The following is a 19,706-nucleotide window of genomic DNA, read 5'->3' as shown; positions in this document are numbered from 1 at the left end:
CTGAAAATACTGAAATCCATGCTTCCATGAAAATATGTCATGTCTGTATTAAAATATTTTTAATGAGTAAAAAAGTGAGAAAAAATATTTTGGTATAAAATAAAACTCGCAGGAGTGGTCTCTCCATATCTTTCTCCAATCAAGTTCAATTCCTCCAATCAATATCTTTCTCCAATCAAGTTCAATTCTTCCAATCAATATCTTTCTCCAATCAAGTTCAATTCCTCCAATCAATATCTTTCTCCAATTCAACTCTCCAATCAAGGTCTTATTCCCATCCTCCCGTATAAAATAACGGACCGTTGGTAAAGCTGTAAATGCTTTTCACAGAATTAGCAAACAGTTAAGAAATTTAAAAGCTTACCATGAAACTATCTTTTTTTTTTTTTTTTTACTGAATCTATAGTGTGAATATGTATTTTGAACACCTTTCTGCCAACCAAATGAAATTAAAATTTATTCAAATAGATAGAAAGACTTCTTGTAAATGGATTTCTTTCAAGAATTAATAAAAACCTGCAAATCTGATTGTTAGTTCATACATCAAATTTCATTTATCTAACTCAAAGAGTTTCTGACCATGTTCACAGACACATATAATGCCTAAAATATGTTTTTTAATTCAGGGAAGTCTGAAACATGGAGTTCATCAAATTATGAAGTAAAAATTTTTTTGATATTTATAATGCTTTTTCCATATTTTATTTATGAGAAAATAAGAAAGCATGTTACATGTATTGTGGAATCAATACATACTCACGAGATAAACGAAATTAGTTTTAAAATCCAAAATACAAGAGGATTAATGTTAAGTTTAATTATGTTAGATTAAAAAAAAAACTCTGTTGCTTGCCATGTGATGATATATCACACAACTTGACTTCAGATTTTCCTTTTCATATTATATATATATATATATATATATATAGTGAGAGAGAAAGAGAATTGACTATCATATAATTCATAAAATCATAATGGGCAAAAAATATGCTGGATAGTTAATTCTAATAAATAAAAAAATCCAGTTAGCTTCTAAAAATCTAGAAGATAACTGAATGTGAGATATATTCCATATCGATGTAAAAAATGCTTTGAGGTGGCTTAAGCACTTATACGAGTTTTCATTCAAGCATAAAGTTTCGACTAATGTTAATTAAGCAATTTTTTGTAAAAGGAAAGTATTGCTCTATGCTTTCTTATTATTTTTCTTACTATCCTCTATGCTTTCTTACAATATCTAAGCACACTCAACTTTAGCTCAGTGTCAGTCTGCTTTGATCATATAATGTCCTTTAGTTAAGAATTTCTAAAATACTTGTGATGCTCAAATTATTCAGCATAATTTTTTGGCTAATTTTGGCATAATTTTTTGGCGAGTACCTATAAATGAATTTGCAGAATCGAAAAACTTGATAATACAGTGTAAATTTATGGTCAAATATGTTGAAATATATCAAGTAGTTAAAAAAAAGGAAAAGAAAACAGCATTAATATGAATCCACAGCATCTATCCTCCCTCTTTTAAATATAATTTTTTAAAAAATATTTTAAATTAATAGCTATGATTTTTTAAACTATCAGTTTGAATTTACATATTAAAAAACAGAAATATCCAATGTTAAATCACTAAATAAGCAGCAACTTATCAATAAAATTTATCAACTTGAATGATGAACTTAAAAACCCTCAAACCTATGTGTATATATATATATATATATATATATATATTTCTTCCTAAATTTATATTCAGTGAAAACTTTTCATATGTAGTTTAATAGAGATTGTTATTATTTCCATTTTCTTGAGTAGGAAATATTACAGCTTTCAGAGAATTTGACAAATTTTTATATTTATGAGTCGTATGAGGGGGCGGGAAACATATTTGAAATTTCTTCTAACATTTGATTTACCTGATGAACTGATGGTCATTGCTAATTATGCGTAACTAATTGTCTATGTACTTGACAATTAAAAAGTATAATAAGCAAGATGTATGAAATTTCTGCAACAAAACTGTATGACTATATTAAATTTTGAATGAAAACTGAATATATTTGAAATGAAATCAATTATAGCTATGAATTTGAGGAGTGTCATAATAATCCAAATGAATGCATAAAATAGTACAAAATCTCCTTTACATAGAACTACATTAGTATTCAATCTACAAGCATATAATAATAGAAACATCATTTAAATATTGCTTATCACTTACTCAAGAACAACAGATCTTAAAAACACTGAAGCTCGTTCAACTGTATCTAACCAAACTGATGAAATAGAGCCAGTATCAAATAAAGAAGCATCTGGTAATGCCTTGAGAGCTTTTAGAGTCTCTAAAAGAAGTTCACTGCAGAGATCTGCATCTTCTCCAGATCTCCAAGCTCGACGAAGCGATGCGAAAGCAAAACTCATCGCAATAGTACACCCCACTCTTGCAAGTGTTGCTAATGGCTTCTCCTCGGAAACACTAAAATAAAGAAAAAAATCATGATTTAAAATTCTGCAGCCCACACCAAAAAGTCGAATCCCATATCATCTTATATAATTAAATTGCATACAAACAAATGTGATATAAAACATATATCATTTTTATGCATTTTTTCTCTTTTGTCTTAAATCGCTAGTATGACTTTAAGCTCCATAATTCATTTGACCTTGGCCAAATCACTGATTTAAATGAGTTTGAGTTGAACCATTTGAATAAGTTCAAAAATACATTATAACAACATAAAATGAGACATGCAAAAAAATTAATAATTTACCAGATAAATTTGTTTTTATAATAACATCAAATTTAAAAACTACAAATGCAGATCTCCACTTGATTTTTTTATAAGCAAAAATAACATATGATCAATTATTTCACAGCTGAAATTTCAATTCAAGTCTTTAAAGTGGTGTTAATATTATTTGCCAATTTATCGGTGAAATAATTTCTTAATAAATTTGAATTATAACTATAAATTTTGATTCAATGTTACTGAAATGATGTAATTACACTATAGCAATTTACAATATAATACTAAATCATATTTTAAATGGAAATTGCTGGTATGTGCAGTCTTCTGGCAATGGGGAACTTCCCTGAATAGATGCTCTGCTGCCTGCATATGCTGAAAAGCATCAAACTATGATGGTCTGGGGTCAAAGTTTTGTCCTTGATCTACAAGTGAAGCATGTGTTTCTCGATTGGGTAAGCAAGATATACAGGCATGGGTAAAGGCCAAACAGAATAGATATATGGCTTTGTGTGAACACATCTCTGTTCTGGGATGGGATTAATTTCTGATATACAAAAATAACATCACAATTTAAAGTTACATAAGATTTTACAGAGCATTTGTCTTAAAACATTTATGATTTCAAATCACTGTTAAATGATAATGAAGCCTGAGTAAACACTCCATTCACTAAACTTCCCCATCACATCAATCTGAAAATTTAACATGTGTTAAAAAAAGATGAGATCAATCTTCAGTGATATTATGTTTAAAGCTAATGATGCCAAATGGACAAAATCTACTACCATAGTATCAGATTCAATAATTTAAACATCAGATAATAAATATAATACACAATTAAGAGAACATATCCCCTTCAATAAAACAACTTATAATGATTAGAACAAATTGAGTATTCAGTAATATATCTTTTGAAATGATCTTAATAACAAAATTAAGATAATGCTCATAAATCTCTGTTAAATGTTATTTCAAGGAACAATCATATTTAGCAATACAGAAGTAGAATTATATAAATATATAAGCTTATTTAGATCTATAAAAAAATTTCAGTTCATTGTGCAATTTGCTTCACTGTTACCTTTGAATTCTGCATTAGTATTAAAATATTTCTTTCACAAATTTGCAGAAAATTATTTTTTGTATAGCATAGGAAGAAGTGTAAAACATTTATTTGAATAAGTATTTGTTCAACAAAGCAGATATTCAGCTTTTTGTAACATGCTGGCTTAGTGGCAGCACTATTATCATGTATTTATATATCATTTATTATTGCTCACTCTCGCATGCATACACTAACTCAAAACACTTAAGTATATAAAACAATTAAGATCATTTGTATTTCAAAATTATATTGTTAAGAAATTATACGTTCATATGAAACTTTTTCCCATTATGCATACAATATTTGTCACCTTTTTTTTTTTGTGTGTGATTTTTTTTGGGGGGGGGGGGGCAATGTTTTATTAGCTTATTTTTGTTCTTCTCGTGATAATTTTAAAAGCATGTCTAAGCAAAAACATTTTTGTTACTTAATGCTATGCATATTTTTAAACTGCAAGTAAAACTGCTAGATACTTATTCGTGCTGTTATAAGTAAACTTATAACAGCAGGTTTATATAAGTCAGAAAATTTTACTCATTATTCATTTCAGATGCAATATGCAAGATTTGTCCTATCTCATTTCTGTAATTCATAAACAAGCAAAGTACACCTTTTTTTGCCTGTTTAACGTCATGAACATGGTGTCTGTGACATTTTAAATGCTTACCAGACAGAATTTTTAAATATAATATTGTTTTATTAGCAGTGCAAATATTAACACAGTAGCTTCAATAATATATTGGAGCAATAATTCTAATGAAAATTCTAGTATCACGAATCAAATTTTGCCAATTTGGTACCAAAACTGAGTAATTGAAATTCAACAAAAATAGACTTTGACATAAGTATAAATTTGCAGCAAAACAGAACATACAATCACAATTAAATAAATGAGTAATAAGTGTATTTTTTCATACATTATCTGAAATGAGTGCTAAATAAAATATTTCCCTCACTTTTTTTCATAAATCCTTAATTTTAATTGCACTCACAGCAAAAATAAAAAAAGAGTATAACAAAATAAAAAAGAAAATAGAAATTCACCTGTTTGACTCTTCAGAACTTAAACTTTGTCCTTTGTTAAGAGGCACTTGAGCATTTGAAGTCTGTTTCTTTTGAGGCCACGCAGAAAAATATCGGTGAATGACGATAAGACGTTGCTTTAAACGAGTAGCAGAAATGGTGGAGCTGGAGGCTTCACAACCTAACAGCTGTTTTTCATTTTGAATAAGCTCTAAACATTCTTTCAACTGATCAACACCTGAAATTATGTGGTCAGTAAATTTTTTTTAATGAGCAAACTTTGGTAAATAATGTTTAATAACAATATAAAGTTAAAAAAAAAATATTGCATTTGATAGATCTGATGTTCATTAGAAGATTTAAAAGTATAAACCTTCATAAATGCTACATAAATTTTAAATTATGAATTAAGAAATAAACAAATATTGCAATAATTTCATATCTAGTTTAATGGATTTTGGGCTTAATATAATCAATTGTACCAATAATGTGCAAAAATTACAGAAATTAAGTAAAATTTGAACTTGAATATAAACAGTGAGGGATATAGCAACAAAAGCTATTATCCCATAAGAGCAAAAAATTTACAGTTCATGGATATCAAAATGCTTGAGGGCTTGAATAAAGATGCTTAGATGATGTTTGCCTGCGAGAGATTGAGACAAAAAAATGGCAAAAGAAATATTCAGCTGTTCGAAGTTAAATTTCTTCCAGAGCACAATTCTGTAGACTGTATACTTTGAACATTTTAACAAGATGTGGGAAATGTCACTGCTTTCTTTGCATTTGATGCACAAGGGATTTTCTGAGAGATTGCACCTGTGAAGAAGACTTGGAGTAATGATCATTTTACAAATCAAAATGCAATAAGTTTATCTTGAACCCTACTTCTAGCTTAATTAGTGATTATGCTGATATCTGGGAAATCCTGAATGAAAGCTAGATATTTGCTCCTGTGATATTTAAAGAGAGTTTGGAAGAGTTCTTTCACAGATTGGAGATCATATCCTCTGGAGAGATCCACTCTATGAATGGTGTAGATTCTTTGACTGCTTTTGTAAGAGAGTCTGCTTTTTTGTTCCATACGAAGCCAGAGTGGCCAGGTACCCATAAAAGAGATTTTTTTGGTTCAGATTTTTTCTTGAGTAAATTTTTGAGACTAGTCATTGAATAATTTTAGGCAAGTGGAAATCAATGCTTTTAAGTGCAATCAAAGCAGAATAACTGTTCAAAAGAATCAGGATATTATTATTTGGGATTGCCAGTTTATCTAAAGCTTGGCAGATCGCTAAAACTTCACATCTAAAAATGTTTATGGCATGAATGCAATAAATAAATTAAATTAAATGCTTCAACTCTAATCCATTAAATAATGTTAATGATACAAACAATGCTAAACAAATTATAGATTTTACAATGATTAATTTTTAAAAAAAACATTTTACAAAAATAGTTAAATCTTAAAATTTTTATAAGTATTAGAATGTTCACTACATTCAAGAATATTACATTTTAGAATGCTATGATATGGTCAATAAATTTAAAATTATTACATATAACATATTATATATTTACTTATTTCTGAATCCCATGTCCAAGATTTAATAAAATCTTTGGAATGCATAACTTTTGATTCTGATTCCTGTGAGCTAGTCTCTTTAGGAGCATTTGCTACTCTGTCACTATTTACACACAACCAACATCCACATTCTCCTGGATAATTACAAACATCAGATAAACTGCTACGAGGAGGAGACACTATAAAAAAGGAAGTAAAATCAATTTTTATTAATATCCAAAAAATATAAATGCACCATAGGTCACATCGCTCTTTCTCCGTCTCACCTGTCTGCGAAAATTTATTTTTCGCTGCATTAGAACAAAAAAATATAAAAACTCAAACAAGTAAGCATTCACAAAGCATTTTAAACATTTAAAAGCTTTAAAATGTAGAAGAACTCTTGAAGGCTTCCCTGCAGGAGTTTCACTTGAATATACTAGATGTGTTACAGATGGCGAAGAGGTTAAAATCATAAACAATGCTATTTTGAAATCATAATTTACAGCAGAAAATTTGCAGTTTTATATCCATACTTCCCTTAAAATTTGTATCATATTGAATAGATGATTTCAATATGGAATCGGTAATTATTCATGTAATTATGAATCCTAATTTCCATAATCTTATTTATATCCAGAGAAAACATTCAAACCTCTCCAGTATTTACTTAAATGCAGGATAACTCTTCAAACTAGCACCTACTATTTGAAATTTTTTAAAAACTAGGGAGCAAAAATATAATTTTAAAAAAAAGAAAAAAATGTTGTATTGAATCAATGTTAGTATGATGCGTCAGCAGACACCCCAAGTTAAATTTATGCCACAACAGTAGAAGGATCATGACAAAAGATTTAAGTGTACTTGACCTACATGATCAATCTCAAAGTCAAGGCTTACCTGCCAAGACATTGCTGCTCTATTAAAATAACTCAATAACATTAATAAATCAAGATTTTAATTTTAAAATATTCAATGAATTTCAAATTTTTTATCTAGATTGGAATCCCTTTATGATTCCAATAATGACTGAAGAGATCATCAATTCCAAAACCCAACAAAGGAATAATAACTATCTATCTTCAAGATATTTTAATTAAATATTTCCTTCATAGTTATTAGCAAAAAAAAAAAAAATTATTATTCAAAGAGAAAAAGCAGCATATTTTAATTTCAATTCTTGATGATTACATCTGATAAAAATGATTTTATTCAAATAAAATTATTTCTTCAGATTTATTCTCCACATTAATCTTTTGTTTATGAGTGGTACAAATACTGCAGCTTTTTTTTTTTTCGTCTTTGTAATATTGGATGATTTAGAAGAACCACTGTACCAGTAACTTGGAGATAATTAATGGGAAATTCTAACATCCCAGTAAATCAATTTATGTACGTATTCCAAATCCTTCTAAGGAATAATAATTATATCTCCAGAAATTTAATAATAATTTTTAATAACAAAGAAAGTCAAAAACAAGAAATCCCCGATTCATCAAAATTTAATCTAATTTGATAAAAGTACTATCCTGAAAGACAAAAATATTTCAAGCACTTCCGATTCATAATTGACAACAAAGAAAGAATAATAAATTTAAAATACATTAAACCTATATTCATAGCAAATCTTCCATGGAATTAAATGTCAAATATGTTACCTTCTGGTTTGCAAGCAAAATATTTCCCACAAGTGCCCCTATCCACCAGAAAAAGTAGTTGTAAAGAATCTTCCAGTAAATTGATAGCAAAAAAAGTACTTATTCTATCAAATTCCCTGTTTTAACCCTTTTGCAACAAGTGTGTCATATATGGATCACCTAGGAACGTTTCTCACAGCCAGGCATACCATCTGAGCATTTCTGGAAAACGAAATCATGGGATGGCGAAGCATATATGCATTCTAAATTGGAACAATTTTTAAATGCCACTAGATAGCTCCCTCTGTCCATTACTTTTGAAATAAATATAATTTTAATATCCTGACCTTCAGATTGCTCATATTCAGCTTGACTTTTGTATTTTACACATCAGCTGTTGCAAGGAAAGTAACAGAGCTGGGTTGTGTAACTTTGCACTTGATAAATCATTTGCGTTTTTAGTTTCCCTCCGAATTCTTTTTTTATTATTACAGTGTAATATTAACTAATCTTTTTCGGTTTTACTGTCACTTCTGTTGTCTTCGCATAGCTTTCAGATACATTTCGTGCACTTCGCTTTTTATTACGAAAATCCTTGGTTTATTATGGCAAGAAAACACTATTTGTCAGGGGAAGAATGTACTTGCATTATGAATTAACTAATAATCTAAAAAGCTACCAAAATTGACAATGTTAGGACAAAAACTTTATTTTTTTTTCTTTCTTTTCTCAAAATTACGCTTAGCGACACAAAATCCCTGTCTTATGGGATGATTCCATTTGCATACATTTCGCCCTGTGCGTGTGGATTGTGTGTGCGTCTAGGATTGAGGCCTCCATCCCGAAAGGGTTAAGTATTATTTGGAATAAACTGTTAAATATTTTTTAAAAAGCATGAAAACTTGAATCTTCTTGTAAGATTCAAATTAATTACTTAATATACAATTCAATTACTTAATATACAAAATGACAATACCTGCTTTAGGAAGCATTATTTCTCTTTCTTTAACAAGCTCATTCCAAAAATCAGATAATCCATGTGGTGAAAAAATGGCCTGATATAAAAACAAATATCAAATTTGTTAGAAAATGTATATATATTTCGACAACAGTTCAAGAAATATTTGGTCGTTGATCATGAAAGGAACAGTTAAACATAATTACCCATGCAGTAAAAATATGATACATTAGTAAACTGATATATTAGAACAAAAATACAAAAAATTTCCGGAAAATAATACAAGCTATTATTAACTTAATATCAAACAACATGTAATTTTAAATTATAATTAATAAAAAGTTTAATAATTTTAGAAGTATTTTCTAAAAAATTTCTACTGTTAAAATTAATAAATGCTTTTGAATTTTCAAATTGTTTAAAAAAATTTGGGAAATCCAATTTCCTGTTCACAAATGCAAAGTAATGCAAAAAATTATTTTTTTCAGATATTTTACAGTTAACAAATGTTGGGGGGAGGGATACGCACATTATTAAGAGCAAAGAGTTATTTATATTTTGGAATCATATATGGCACATGACGTATTTTTTAAAATATAAATGGAAGACTTAGATTATAGCTATGACTAATTTTTTTATAGACATTATATATATATATTCATTTTATAAGATGAAAATTTTCCATATTTCAGTATGAAAGTATCTGCAGTAATTAATTTGCTATTCATTTGCAATATGGCTTAAATATGTATTTTATAATTAGCTATGCAATGTGAAATTATAATTATCTCATGCTTTCTCCAAATGATAAATCCCCTTAATTAAGATTCGTATTCTTAAAAAAATCATTCTGATTAATTTTCTTAACAAATAAAAGCAAGGGCCTAAATCATTAATTTTATTAGCAGCAAAAAGTGAAGGATATTTCATTTTGTTGATGAATAAAATTTAGTTCAAATAATAATACATAATTTTGGGCCTTTTTTTTATATTATTCCTATTTAATTCCTAATTACTTATAGTGATGCTTTCAGATTACCAAAAATCAAATAATTTTAATAACTATATTAAAACTGGATAATTTTTTTAAAAATTAATATTATTAAATCATATAGTCATTATACAAAAATGATTTAAATATTATTGAGTTTATTACAATATTTTTAACTTAGTGTTCTCCAGCACTAGCAAATTTTGGAGAAAGAGAAGATTAAGTGCCTAGTAATTTTTAAAAAAAGAAGAGATACAGTTTTGATATTTGGCCTTGGTGTCATTTTGTACAAGTATGCCTCAGCCTTAGACATACACTGGAATTAATAAAACACATCAATAGGTAATAATTCTTTAACATCAATATACTGAACGCTCCTAGAAATTACATCACTAGTGAATTGTAAATGTGTAAATAATTTGTACCATATAAAAAAACTAAACTATGAAATAGATTTTATTCAAAATTTCCACACAAATGCTAGTAAACATCGGAAAAGTTTTAGAAAATTCCATGACAATTAATGAAACAATTTTTCATTCTTTACAAACTATATTTTGATAAAGTAAAGAAAAAAATGATTTCCTTTATGAAATACAAATTCTGTTGAAGGAAGATGTTATAAACTTTCTAAAACATTTTATTTATTTATCTTTGAGTTACCTATTATAATATTACACAAATCATTCTTTAAAAATAATTTAATGTAACTAATATTGCTAATTTAAATAACCAAAAATTGTAAACAAAAGGATTTTTCATATTTTATTAATTTATGTAAAAGTTTAGTTACATTAAAGAAATATTTTCATTTTGAGTAATAATGTCATGCTCATTTTTGTCTTCTAAGTGCTATAATAAGAATTTCAAGAATTATACAATCTTTTTTTTTCAATATAGTGTTTTATTACATTGAATATAGCTTAATAATATTTAAATCTAAATTAAGTTCAAATATATCAATTATTTTCCAATACATGAAAATTATATTCATGACTATTTACATCCATGCAATGATAAACAATGCGGCTTTTCCTAGCAATATCAATTTAATTTGACAGGGGCTCACTTACAGGCAGCATGCTTAACTATATGATAATTAATTCTGCAACATAAGTAGATTTCAAGAAAGAAAAAAAAAACTTTATTATATAATTTATACACTTTATAAATGCAATAGAAGCTATAGAAGATCAATTTTTAAAAAGCAGATTACCTAAACTTGTATTAGAAGCTAAGGAAAGTTCTGAGAAACTGAAAATATTATTACCTGTAAATCCATTTTTAGCCATTTATAGTCACATCTACGTTGGAAATGGAGCCGCATTTTCTCTCTTAAGTGAAATGTGCTTTTAACAGATGGACTCCTATAAAATATTAAATTTAGTGACTATAAAATACTGCATTGTGAATAATAACTTAATATTACATAATGAAAATGTTTTTATTTAATAAATGCAATATGCATTCACAGGTTTCGATATTTATTGAGAAACAGACAAATTAGTACATGAAATAAAAAAACAGAGAATGTAAAATATTTTGTGCATAATTGCATTGAGAATTTGTGCACAGTTATCGTTATTACTTCTTATAGAATTCTGTAAAATTTAAGAGTCAAATGCGTCAGAAATATTGACAGTAAAGAATTCGAAACTAAAATAAGTAACCTGTCATATATTGTAGAAAAAAATTTTAAATTCTTAAATATTTAAGTAAAACAAAGGATAGTCTAGCATCTTAAATATTTTGAAAATATTTACTCACACTTTGGAATCCATACTCAACCTTTAATCTTTGATAACACTTATGAAATACATCAGTTATTGCATATTCCGTTCAAGTTCCTCAAGACAAACAAAAATTCGAAACTCAAAAACTGATGGAATATTGTAAACAAAGATTAGATGCACACCGGTTACAGCCAAATTCGGGAAATTTCATTTTATATACATTACCCACTATGATTCTAAAACTTCTGTAAAGACGGCGCTGAAAGGTTTGTGGTGACGCTTTATAAGCCAGATAACAGCTACGAGACATGAGAAATTTCTTTTGTCTAGTGGTCTTGTTACTCGGCTACGAACCCAAAGGTTGCGAGTTCGATCCTCGCCTATCGCTAATAGCAACAGGTTAATCAAATAAATATTGTCATATAAAGATTTTCATTGCAAACAAAAAAGAAATTAGGTATTCAATGATAAATAGGCAAAATTTTCTTGATTTGAAAATATTTTTGTTATTCTCATTTTAAAATATCTGTTCTTTAAAAATTTAGTTTTAATCAGGTTTTTAATCATTAAATTCTTATTAAGTGTATGCACAGAATTTGTAAAAAATTAAAATTAAAACCTTTTTTTATATATAAATTCTTCAAAGTTAATCTTTTTAATTTTTAATACTATTAAGAGATGGCGCCTATAGTGAAAACATCTGAGAGAGGGGATTTCATAATAACGCGAAACCAGGTAACGATGAGCAGGGGGAAAGTTGCAATTTTGGCATGGATTTTCAATTCCAATGCCATTAATGATTTTTTATTAATCTAGAAAAGGAAAGGCTGCTTGACTGTGAAATTATCGTCAAAGATATAGCAATACTTTTGCATCTTACAAACAAAAGTAATATGTCGGATCCGCTCACTCAGAGCGGTATCGAACCTTTGATCCGGATCCGAAAAACATGAAATTATTGCTCAAAATTACTTTAATAAAGTTTGTATATTAAAATTTTAATAATTATTAAATAAATAAATCATTATTAATAATATAATTTCCATAAGAATTATATAGCATTTCATTCATTTTAATTACAGTAATATTTCTATTAACTAATTCCATTTATTAATTTTATTTAAAATTATAATTTTTTTGAAGAAATGCTTTACTTTATTTAAAATTAATAAAAATAAATCATTTCTTCAAAAAAATTAAGATTCTAATCATCTTGTATTTCTGATTTTAAATATATTGTTGCAGAAAATTCTCGTCAAATTCCGCAACACAAACGGGTCTTATCAATAACAAATTAAATGGTTTACTCAACACGAAACAAAGATAGCAAAACACGGCCAAGAGTACGCAATAACAGCTTTGCCGCAAACAAAGAGCCAAACGGTATTAAACAACCATAACACCAGAAACGGCTAGACAGAACATAGCAAAAAGTGAGAGATTAAACTATTCACATGCCTCAAGCGTTTGTTATCTTCCACTGTCTTCTCATTTTAGCTGAACTCAAGTGCCGACTCACTAATGACTATTCCTAAATGGTCAGAAGTGTTAAGACAAGGATTTAACTCATTAAAAAAAATGAAAACTTACAAAGAAATTGATCTCAAAAAAAAATGAAATAAAGATTGAACACCAAATGGTATTTAGATGTAGGATACATGGAACGGAAAAAGCACGCCTAATCGCTACAGATTTTCAAGAGAAAATATCATCAGAGCTTTATGCACAGTTGCTAGATTATCTATTGATAAAATGTTAATACCTCTTCCTCTACAAAGTGAATGGTCTACTAGACAGTTGGACATTCCATCTACTTTTCCGAATGACATTCCGGAACATGATGTCTATAGAAAGTCCCTTGAAGACGTGGACATTAAAAAAGGGATTCTTAAGAATTGAATTAGGTATTGATTGAATAAGGCAATATTACAATTGAATAAGGCATTGCATGGACTGAGGGATGCTCCATATTGCTAGAATGAAAGATTTAATGCTTTTGCAACAGAAAATGGTTTCAAGAGATCAAAGAATGATTGCTGTATTTTTTTTAAAGAAAAATTGATTGTGTTAATATATATTGACCACATTTTGCTGATTGGTGGAAAGGATGATATGCAGGATGCTACGCAATTATTCAAGAATGAATTTCAAATCAGGAAGTTAAATAACTATTTAGGAATAGAAATTGAAATAAACAATAAAACAATCAAAATTCGTCAAGAAAAGATAATAAAGAAGCCCCTTGAAAGATTTCAAATCAATGATAGTAAAATTTCAAAAATACCAAAGGAAAAGGTTTTGTGTTCCTGAGATTTTCTTTCCGCTCCCTGGAGGGTCGGGAATCAGCCAATACCCCTTTTTTTCTTTCAGAGATGCCGGCTCAGCCCGCTTAAGTTTTGATAGCATAATGTCAATACGGAGAGTTGTTCATTTGTGGTTAGAGATTGAAGAGAATCCGCGACTCTTTTTATTCCTTTTCCATTTACAACATATTTGCCTATTACCGACTTTAAGATTAGATTTTACATTAGAACTTAATAGAACTGATTTTTTTGGTATATTCCATAAAGATAATTTTTAATTGCTTGTGACTTTGATGCATATATTCTGTTTACTACTGGCGCCATCTATTGGTAGAATATAGGACTAAAGTAAACATTTAAAGAAATGACATGTATATTTAATTCAAATTTTTCAGAAAATGGTTTACGTACATAACATTGAAATCGACTGACTCTTTCGATGTCTTTTTGGTACATTCACCTAAGAATGATCGATCGTGTATAAATTTTTAAACATAATGAATAAAATATTTTTTTCAATTCATTTTTCAGTATTTCAAAGTAAAAATATCAATACTGAGGAAACCTGAAATTCATTTTACTTGAAATTGTAATTGCAGTTTTTGATAATTCTATCTCATTTCTGCTGTTTTTAATAACGAAGCATTGTTAGTGTTTATCATGAGGTTTCATGGTACATTTACCTAATAATGATTCATTTGATATTAATAAAGTGAAAAAAAAAATTTATTTTTTAAAAAAAAATTTGATTATTTTTCACGTATTATGCAACAAAGAGGTCTCATATTCTTTTCTCTTATTCTTTAGTTTTTGTTAAATATATTTTGAAAAAAAAATGTTATCCTGTAAATTTCTCTCATACAAAATACATACTTTTATGAATGTGATCTCATAGATCTTTGTAAATGAAACTATTCATTTCTTCGATACAATTAGGAAGAATCATTAGATGAATGGATTATTCTAAGCATAACTAATTTTATATTCCTTTCAGAAGCTTTTTTCATTCTTTAAAAAGTATTTTGAAAAAATATAAATCCCCCCCCCCCCTCTAAAATGTCTGTTTTAAATCTAATATTTAAGGATGGTTGACGTAATATATTTATGCATTGCTCTGAAATACGATTCTTTTAAAATTGAATTTCTCCATTTCCTACATTGTTAACTACTTTTAAATGTCACAAATTGAGCAAAGATATTACTTTCTCTTTCTGCAGATTTTCCAGCCATTAGGAATGCTAATTAATTCCCAAGCAATCCGAAAGCAATTGCTTAACACGTAGAATTTTCACTTTGTGAAAAGAATAGATCCTTCTTTTTTTCGATTTCTGAGAAAAATTAAAATTGCCTTGTAGTTTCAAAACGCAACAAATCTGTGTTGCAATTGGTAATCGTGTCTCATATAACACTGCATAAAACTTACGTAAAAAAAATATTTATAATTTTTGCTTTGATAAAGTTGTAGTTGTTAATAATTAAATGTTTCCAATCGCATGAATTTTTTAAAAATGTTTAAATTTATTAAAACATTTTTGTTACATTGAATTGTAAAATTGTTTCCTATTTTTCAAATTAAGGAGAAAGATTTTTTTCTTGAAACAAACAAAAGAAAAATGTATATATTTGTATAATTTTTATATGGGATGGATTTATTTCTTGTTTTGCTATTAAAATATTTGTATCTGTTTGTGTGTGTGTGTGCATTTTTAAGAATCAGTAGAACTGATTTGATTTCATAGTATCGAAAAAATAGTATTGCTAGAATATTTTATAACCATTAATGAATTAAAATCTTAATTATTTACTCTGCATTTTTATTATACCACATTTCTTAATAGTATTCACTAAAATGTTGCGAATACTATGTTTGCTTCTCGTAACCTCCAGAAAAATAAAATTTTTACTGTATAAAAATGTTTTCATTTTTTTCATTGATAATCTTATTCTACAACACTTTTCTGCAAGTTTATCGTAGGAGGACTAAGGCTTTGAACTTTTTTCGCAATTTTTCTAGGGGTTAAATTTTCTGCTGCATTGCCAATAATTTGAATGCATATATTCTTTTATATTCATAAAAATAAAGAAGAGAATACTTTGATTTTACAATAAAATAATAATTAAGCAAGAATCTTATACGATGTACAACTGCATTAAAATTCAAATTATACAATAAGCAATAAATTTAAGAATTATTATCACTACTTGGAATGAAATTTTCAATTATATTGTAGCGTGAGTCCGCAATCTTCGACGAAGCGAGTAACAACTCAACTCCGGATTGAAACAACAACAACTTGGAAAAACTTGAAAAACGGAACAGCGTTGTGATCAGCAGCTGAAAAGATTCTGAACTGTTTACTTTCGGAAATGCAGTCATTTAAACTTAATATGTATATAGAATAGCTTGTCTTGTCGTAGAAATAAATGTTATAGTTATTTTTTCAAGGAGAGTAGTTTTTTTCAATCACAGTAAAAGAACCCGTGTACCATAGGCGAGTACACGACATGGCGTCCGCGACAAGACTGTGATTTGAAATCAACGATTGGAAAGGCAAGTGAATTTTTTTGACGATAAATTATATGTTATTAGAAATTTGTCGATACTTTGAAGAATAACTGTTTCAGAAAAATTATGGAAGCTTTAAAGCTTAAACGAAAAACAGTTAGATCTGCATTTACTAGATTGTTTAATCACTTAGATGAGTCAGCGAAAACGGAAGTAAACATTGCAGATGATTTAGATTGTTTGGCAACTTTCCAGCTGCTTGGCGAGAAAAATAATGAACTTTTGCAATTAAATGAAGATATTTTGAATCTTTTGTTGATGTCTGAAGACATAAATGAAGACGATATTGAAAAAGAATCTCTTTCAGCAGATGAGTATTCACTCAATTTTAAAAGGATGAGTTTATTAGTGGATCGAAAAACTAATCCCGCTGTTAACGCTGATACATTATCTTCAGTTGGCGGTGAAAAGCGGAAATTCAAGCTGCCTCGTTTGGAACTGAAGAAATTTTGCGGGGAAATTAAGGATTGGCTGCCGTTTTGGGGACAATTCGTAAAAATTGATGAAGACAACGATATCGATGAAACCGACAAGTTTCAATACTTAGTCCAAGCAACTATCCCGAATTCCAGAGCGAGGGAATTAGTTGAAAGTTTTCCCCCTACCTCCGGAAATTATTGCAAGGTGATTGATTGTCTGAAATCTAGATTCGGCCGAGATGATTTATTGGTTGAATATTACGTTAGAGAATTGTTAAAATTGACACTCGCATTTAATCTAAAAGAGAAACATGTTGAATTATCAACTGTTTATGATCGACTTGAAACCCAGCTGAGATCATTAGAAACTCTTGGCGTTACTACAGCAAAGTATGCGCCCATGTTGTTTCCCTTGGTTGAGTCTTGTTTAAGTGAAGAAGTTTTAAGAGCCTGGCGGAGAAATGATAGAGGATTGGATGAAAAAGATGACACAAAAGAATCTCGATTGGAAAGTTTGAGGAAATTTTTGAAGAACGAAGTTGAAAATGAGGACAGGATAGCTCTTGCTATGGAAGGCTTCTCTTTGAAAGAAAATAACAAAAATATCAAGATTAAAAGAGACTTGCCGACAGCTGCGGGACTTTTTTCAGAAAACCAAAAATCTGTTTTGAAGTGTGTATTTTGTGACAAGAACAATCATGAATCCAAAGAATGTCATGTTGCTCGAAATTTGGATTTAAATGAGAAAATGAACCGATTGAAGAAAAGAGGTTGCTGTTTCAGATGTCTAGGTAACGGTCACGTGTCAAAGCTATGTAGGGTCCAAGTGAATTGTGGGAGCTGTGGTCAAAGACATCATGCTGTGATGTGCCCAGATAGAAAGACCGATGAGTCTTCTAACTCTCAAGAAGCAACGGAGAGTTCAATCAATTTTGGACAGTTCAATACATTGACCAATCCCACATGTTCTACAAGTGTGTTTCTACAAACCCTGGTCGTGGTTCTTCGGGGAGAAACACGGGATTTTGCTGTGAGGGCCCTCATAGACACTGGAAGCCAGAAATCTTATATTACGAAAGAAGCTGTTAAGAAAATGAAGTATCCTGCATTAAAAGAAACAACTCTTATTCATACTTTGTTTGGAGGGATGCAAAATCCTCAGAAACATTCAGAATGCAAGATTTTTGTAAGTGATTTTAACAAAAATTATCATTGCACTTTTAACGCATTTGATCAAGAGAAAATCTGTGCCGAAATTTGTCAGATACCAACCGGATTTTGGTCAAAGGAACTAGAGGATAATGGAATCCATCTAACGGATCAAGAATGTTTACCATCTTGTTCTTCATCAACAATCCATTTGCTTATTGGTGCTGACATAGCAGGAAAATTGATGACTGGAAAAATCCTCAATTTAACTTGTGGATTAACTGCCACTGAGACTTTGCTTGGTTGGACACTTATGGGAAGAGCACCAAGCAGTTCAGACTCTATAAGCATGACAGTGACAAACTTACTTATAAAAGATTGTAATATAAGTGACTTATGTAAGTTAGAAGCCATTGGAATTACTGATCCTACTGAATCGAAAAAGAAGACTGAAATGCATCAAGGTACTTCAGATTATTTTCGAAACACTCTGACGATTGATGAGGAAGGGAGGTACGAAGTCGCCTTACCTTGGGTGTTAGAATCATCCCGCCTCCCTGACAACAGACAAATGGCCGAGAAACAACTTTCTTCTGTTTATAAAATACTTGTAGAATCCGAGAGAGTTGGAGTATATGCAGATATCTTTAAAAAATGGATTGCTGACGGTGTCATTGAAGAAATCGAAGATAAAAAGGAATTGAATGTATACTATCTCCCGCACAGGCCTGTATTTAAAGAGAACAGCATTACTAAGAAAGTGAGGCCAGTTTTCGATGCATCCGCACTTATAAAGGGTACACCCTCACTGAATGCCTACTTAGAAAGCGGTCCTAATTTAATTGAACTTGTTCCTTCCCTACTGAATCGTCTCCGGAAATTTCCTGCTGGAATAGCATCAGACATTGCAGGCATTTCTTCAGATCGGAATCAGAGAGAGGTACAAGGATTATCTGCGATTTTTATGGAAAACCAAAGACAAGGGAATGAAAATCTACAGACATCGTAGAGTTGTGTTTGGTGTCACCTGCAGTCCATCCCTTTTAGCGGCAACTTTGAATTGCCATCTGGAAAAAGCACCTGAAGAGCTCTTGGATACTGCGGAAATTTTGAAGAATTCATTTTATGTGGATAATTGTGTCTGCAGTTTGAAGAATATAGATGAAGCAGATAAATTTATAGCTGAATCGCAAGCGTTGATGTCTTTAGGAAAATTCAATCTACGAGGCTGGGAATCAAATGCTTCACTTGAAATTATCGATCAACCCGACAAATACCAAACTGTATCCTTATTGGGTTTAAACTGGGACCTAAAACAAGATACTCTGTCTTGTATCATAAACTGTCCGAAAAATGAAAATCTGGTTCTTACTAAAAGAGATCTGCTTTCTTTGGCTCAGAGTATATTTGACCCTTTGGATATATCCTCTCCTGTAACCATCATTCCAAAGTTTATGCTTCAAGAATCCTGGAATCTTGGACTTAAATGTGATGATGCCCTGCCAGAAGGTCTATCGAAA

At 29.4% G+C, this 19,706-nt stretch overlaps 2 protein-coding genes across 2 annotated transcripts in view; one reads left to right on the top strand and one right to left on the bottom strand.

The window, feature by feature from the left end:
• LOC129957695 (E3 ubiquitin-protein ligase HERC2-like) overlaps nucleotides 1-11,862 on the bottom strand; it is a 169,474-nt gene extending 157,612 nt beyond the window's left edge. Inside the window, exons 1-6 of the mRNA XM_056070153.1 lie at nucleotides 11,784-11,862; nucleotides 11,287-11,383; nucleotides 9,044-9,122; nucleotides 6,448-6,630; nucleotides 4,894-5,110; nucleotides 2,216-2,470 (exon numbers count right to left, since the gene is read on the bottom strand). Of these exons, the coding sequence (XP_055926128.1) occupies nucleotides 2,216-2,470; nucleotides 4,894-5,110; nucleotides 6,448-6,630; nucleotides 9,044-9,122; nucleotides 11,287-11,383; nucleotides 11,784-11,797 (845 nt within the window). The 5' untranslated portion in view covers nucleotides 11,798-11,862. The remainder of the gene's footprint in view (nucleotides 1-2,215; nucleotides 2,471-4,893; nucleotides 5,111-6,447; nucleotides 6,631-9,043; nucleotides 9,123-11,286; nucleotides 11,384-11,783) is intronic.
• Nucleotides 11,863-16,876: 5,014 nt separating this feature from the next.
• On the top strand, nucleotides 16,877-19,195 carry LOC129956558 (uncharacterized). The gene has a single exon (XM_056068487.1). The coding sequence runs from the start codon at nucleotides 16,877-16,879 to the stop codon at nucleotides 19,193-19,195; it is 2,319 nt and encodes a 772-aa protein (XP_055924462.1).
• Nucleotides 19,196-19,706: the final 511 nt, after the last annotated feature.

Source organism: Argiope bruennichi, chromosome 11, assembly GCF_947563725.1.
Source record: "Argiope bruennichi chromosome 11, qqArgBrue1.1, whole genome shotgun sequence".
In the NCBI taxonomy this organism is placed as follows: Eukaryota; Metazoa; Arthropoda; class Arachnida; order Araneae; family Araneidae; genus Argiope; species Argiope bruennichi.
This window is presented reverse-complemented; position numbering and strand designations above follow the sequence as displayed.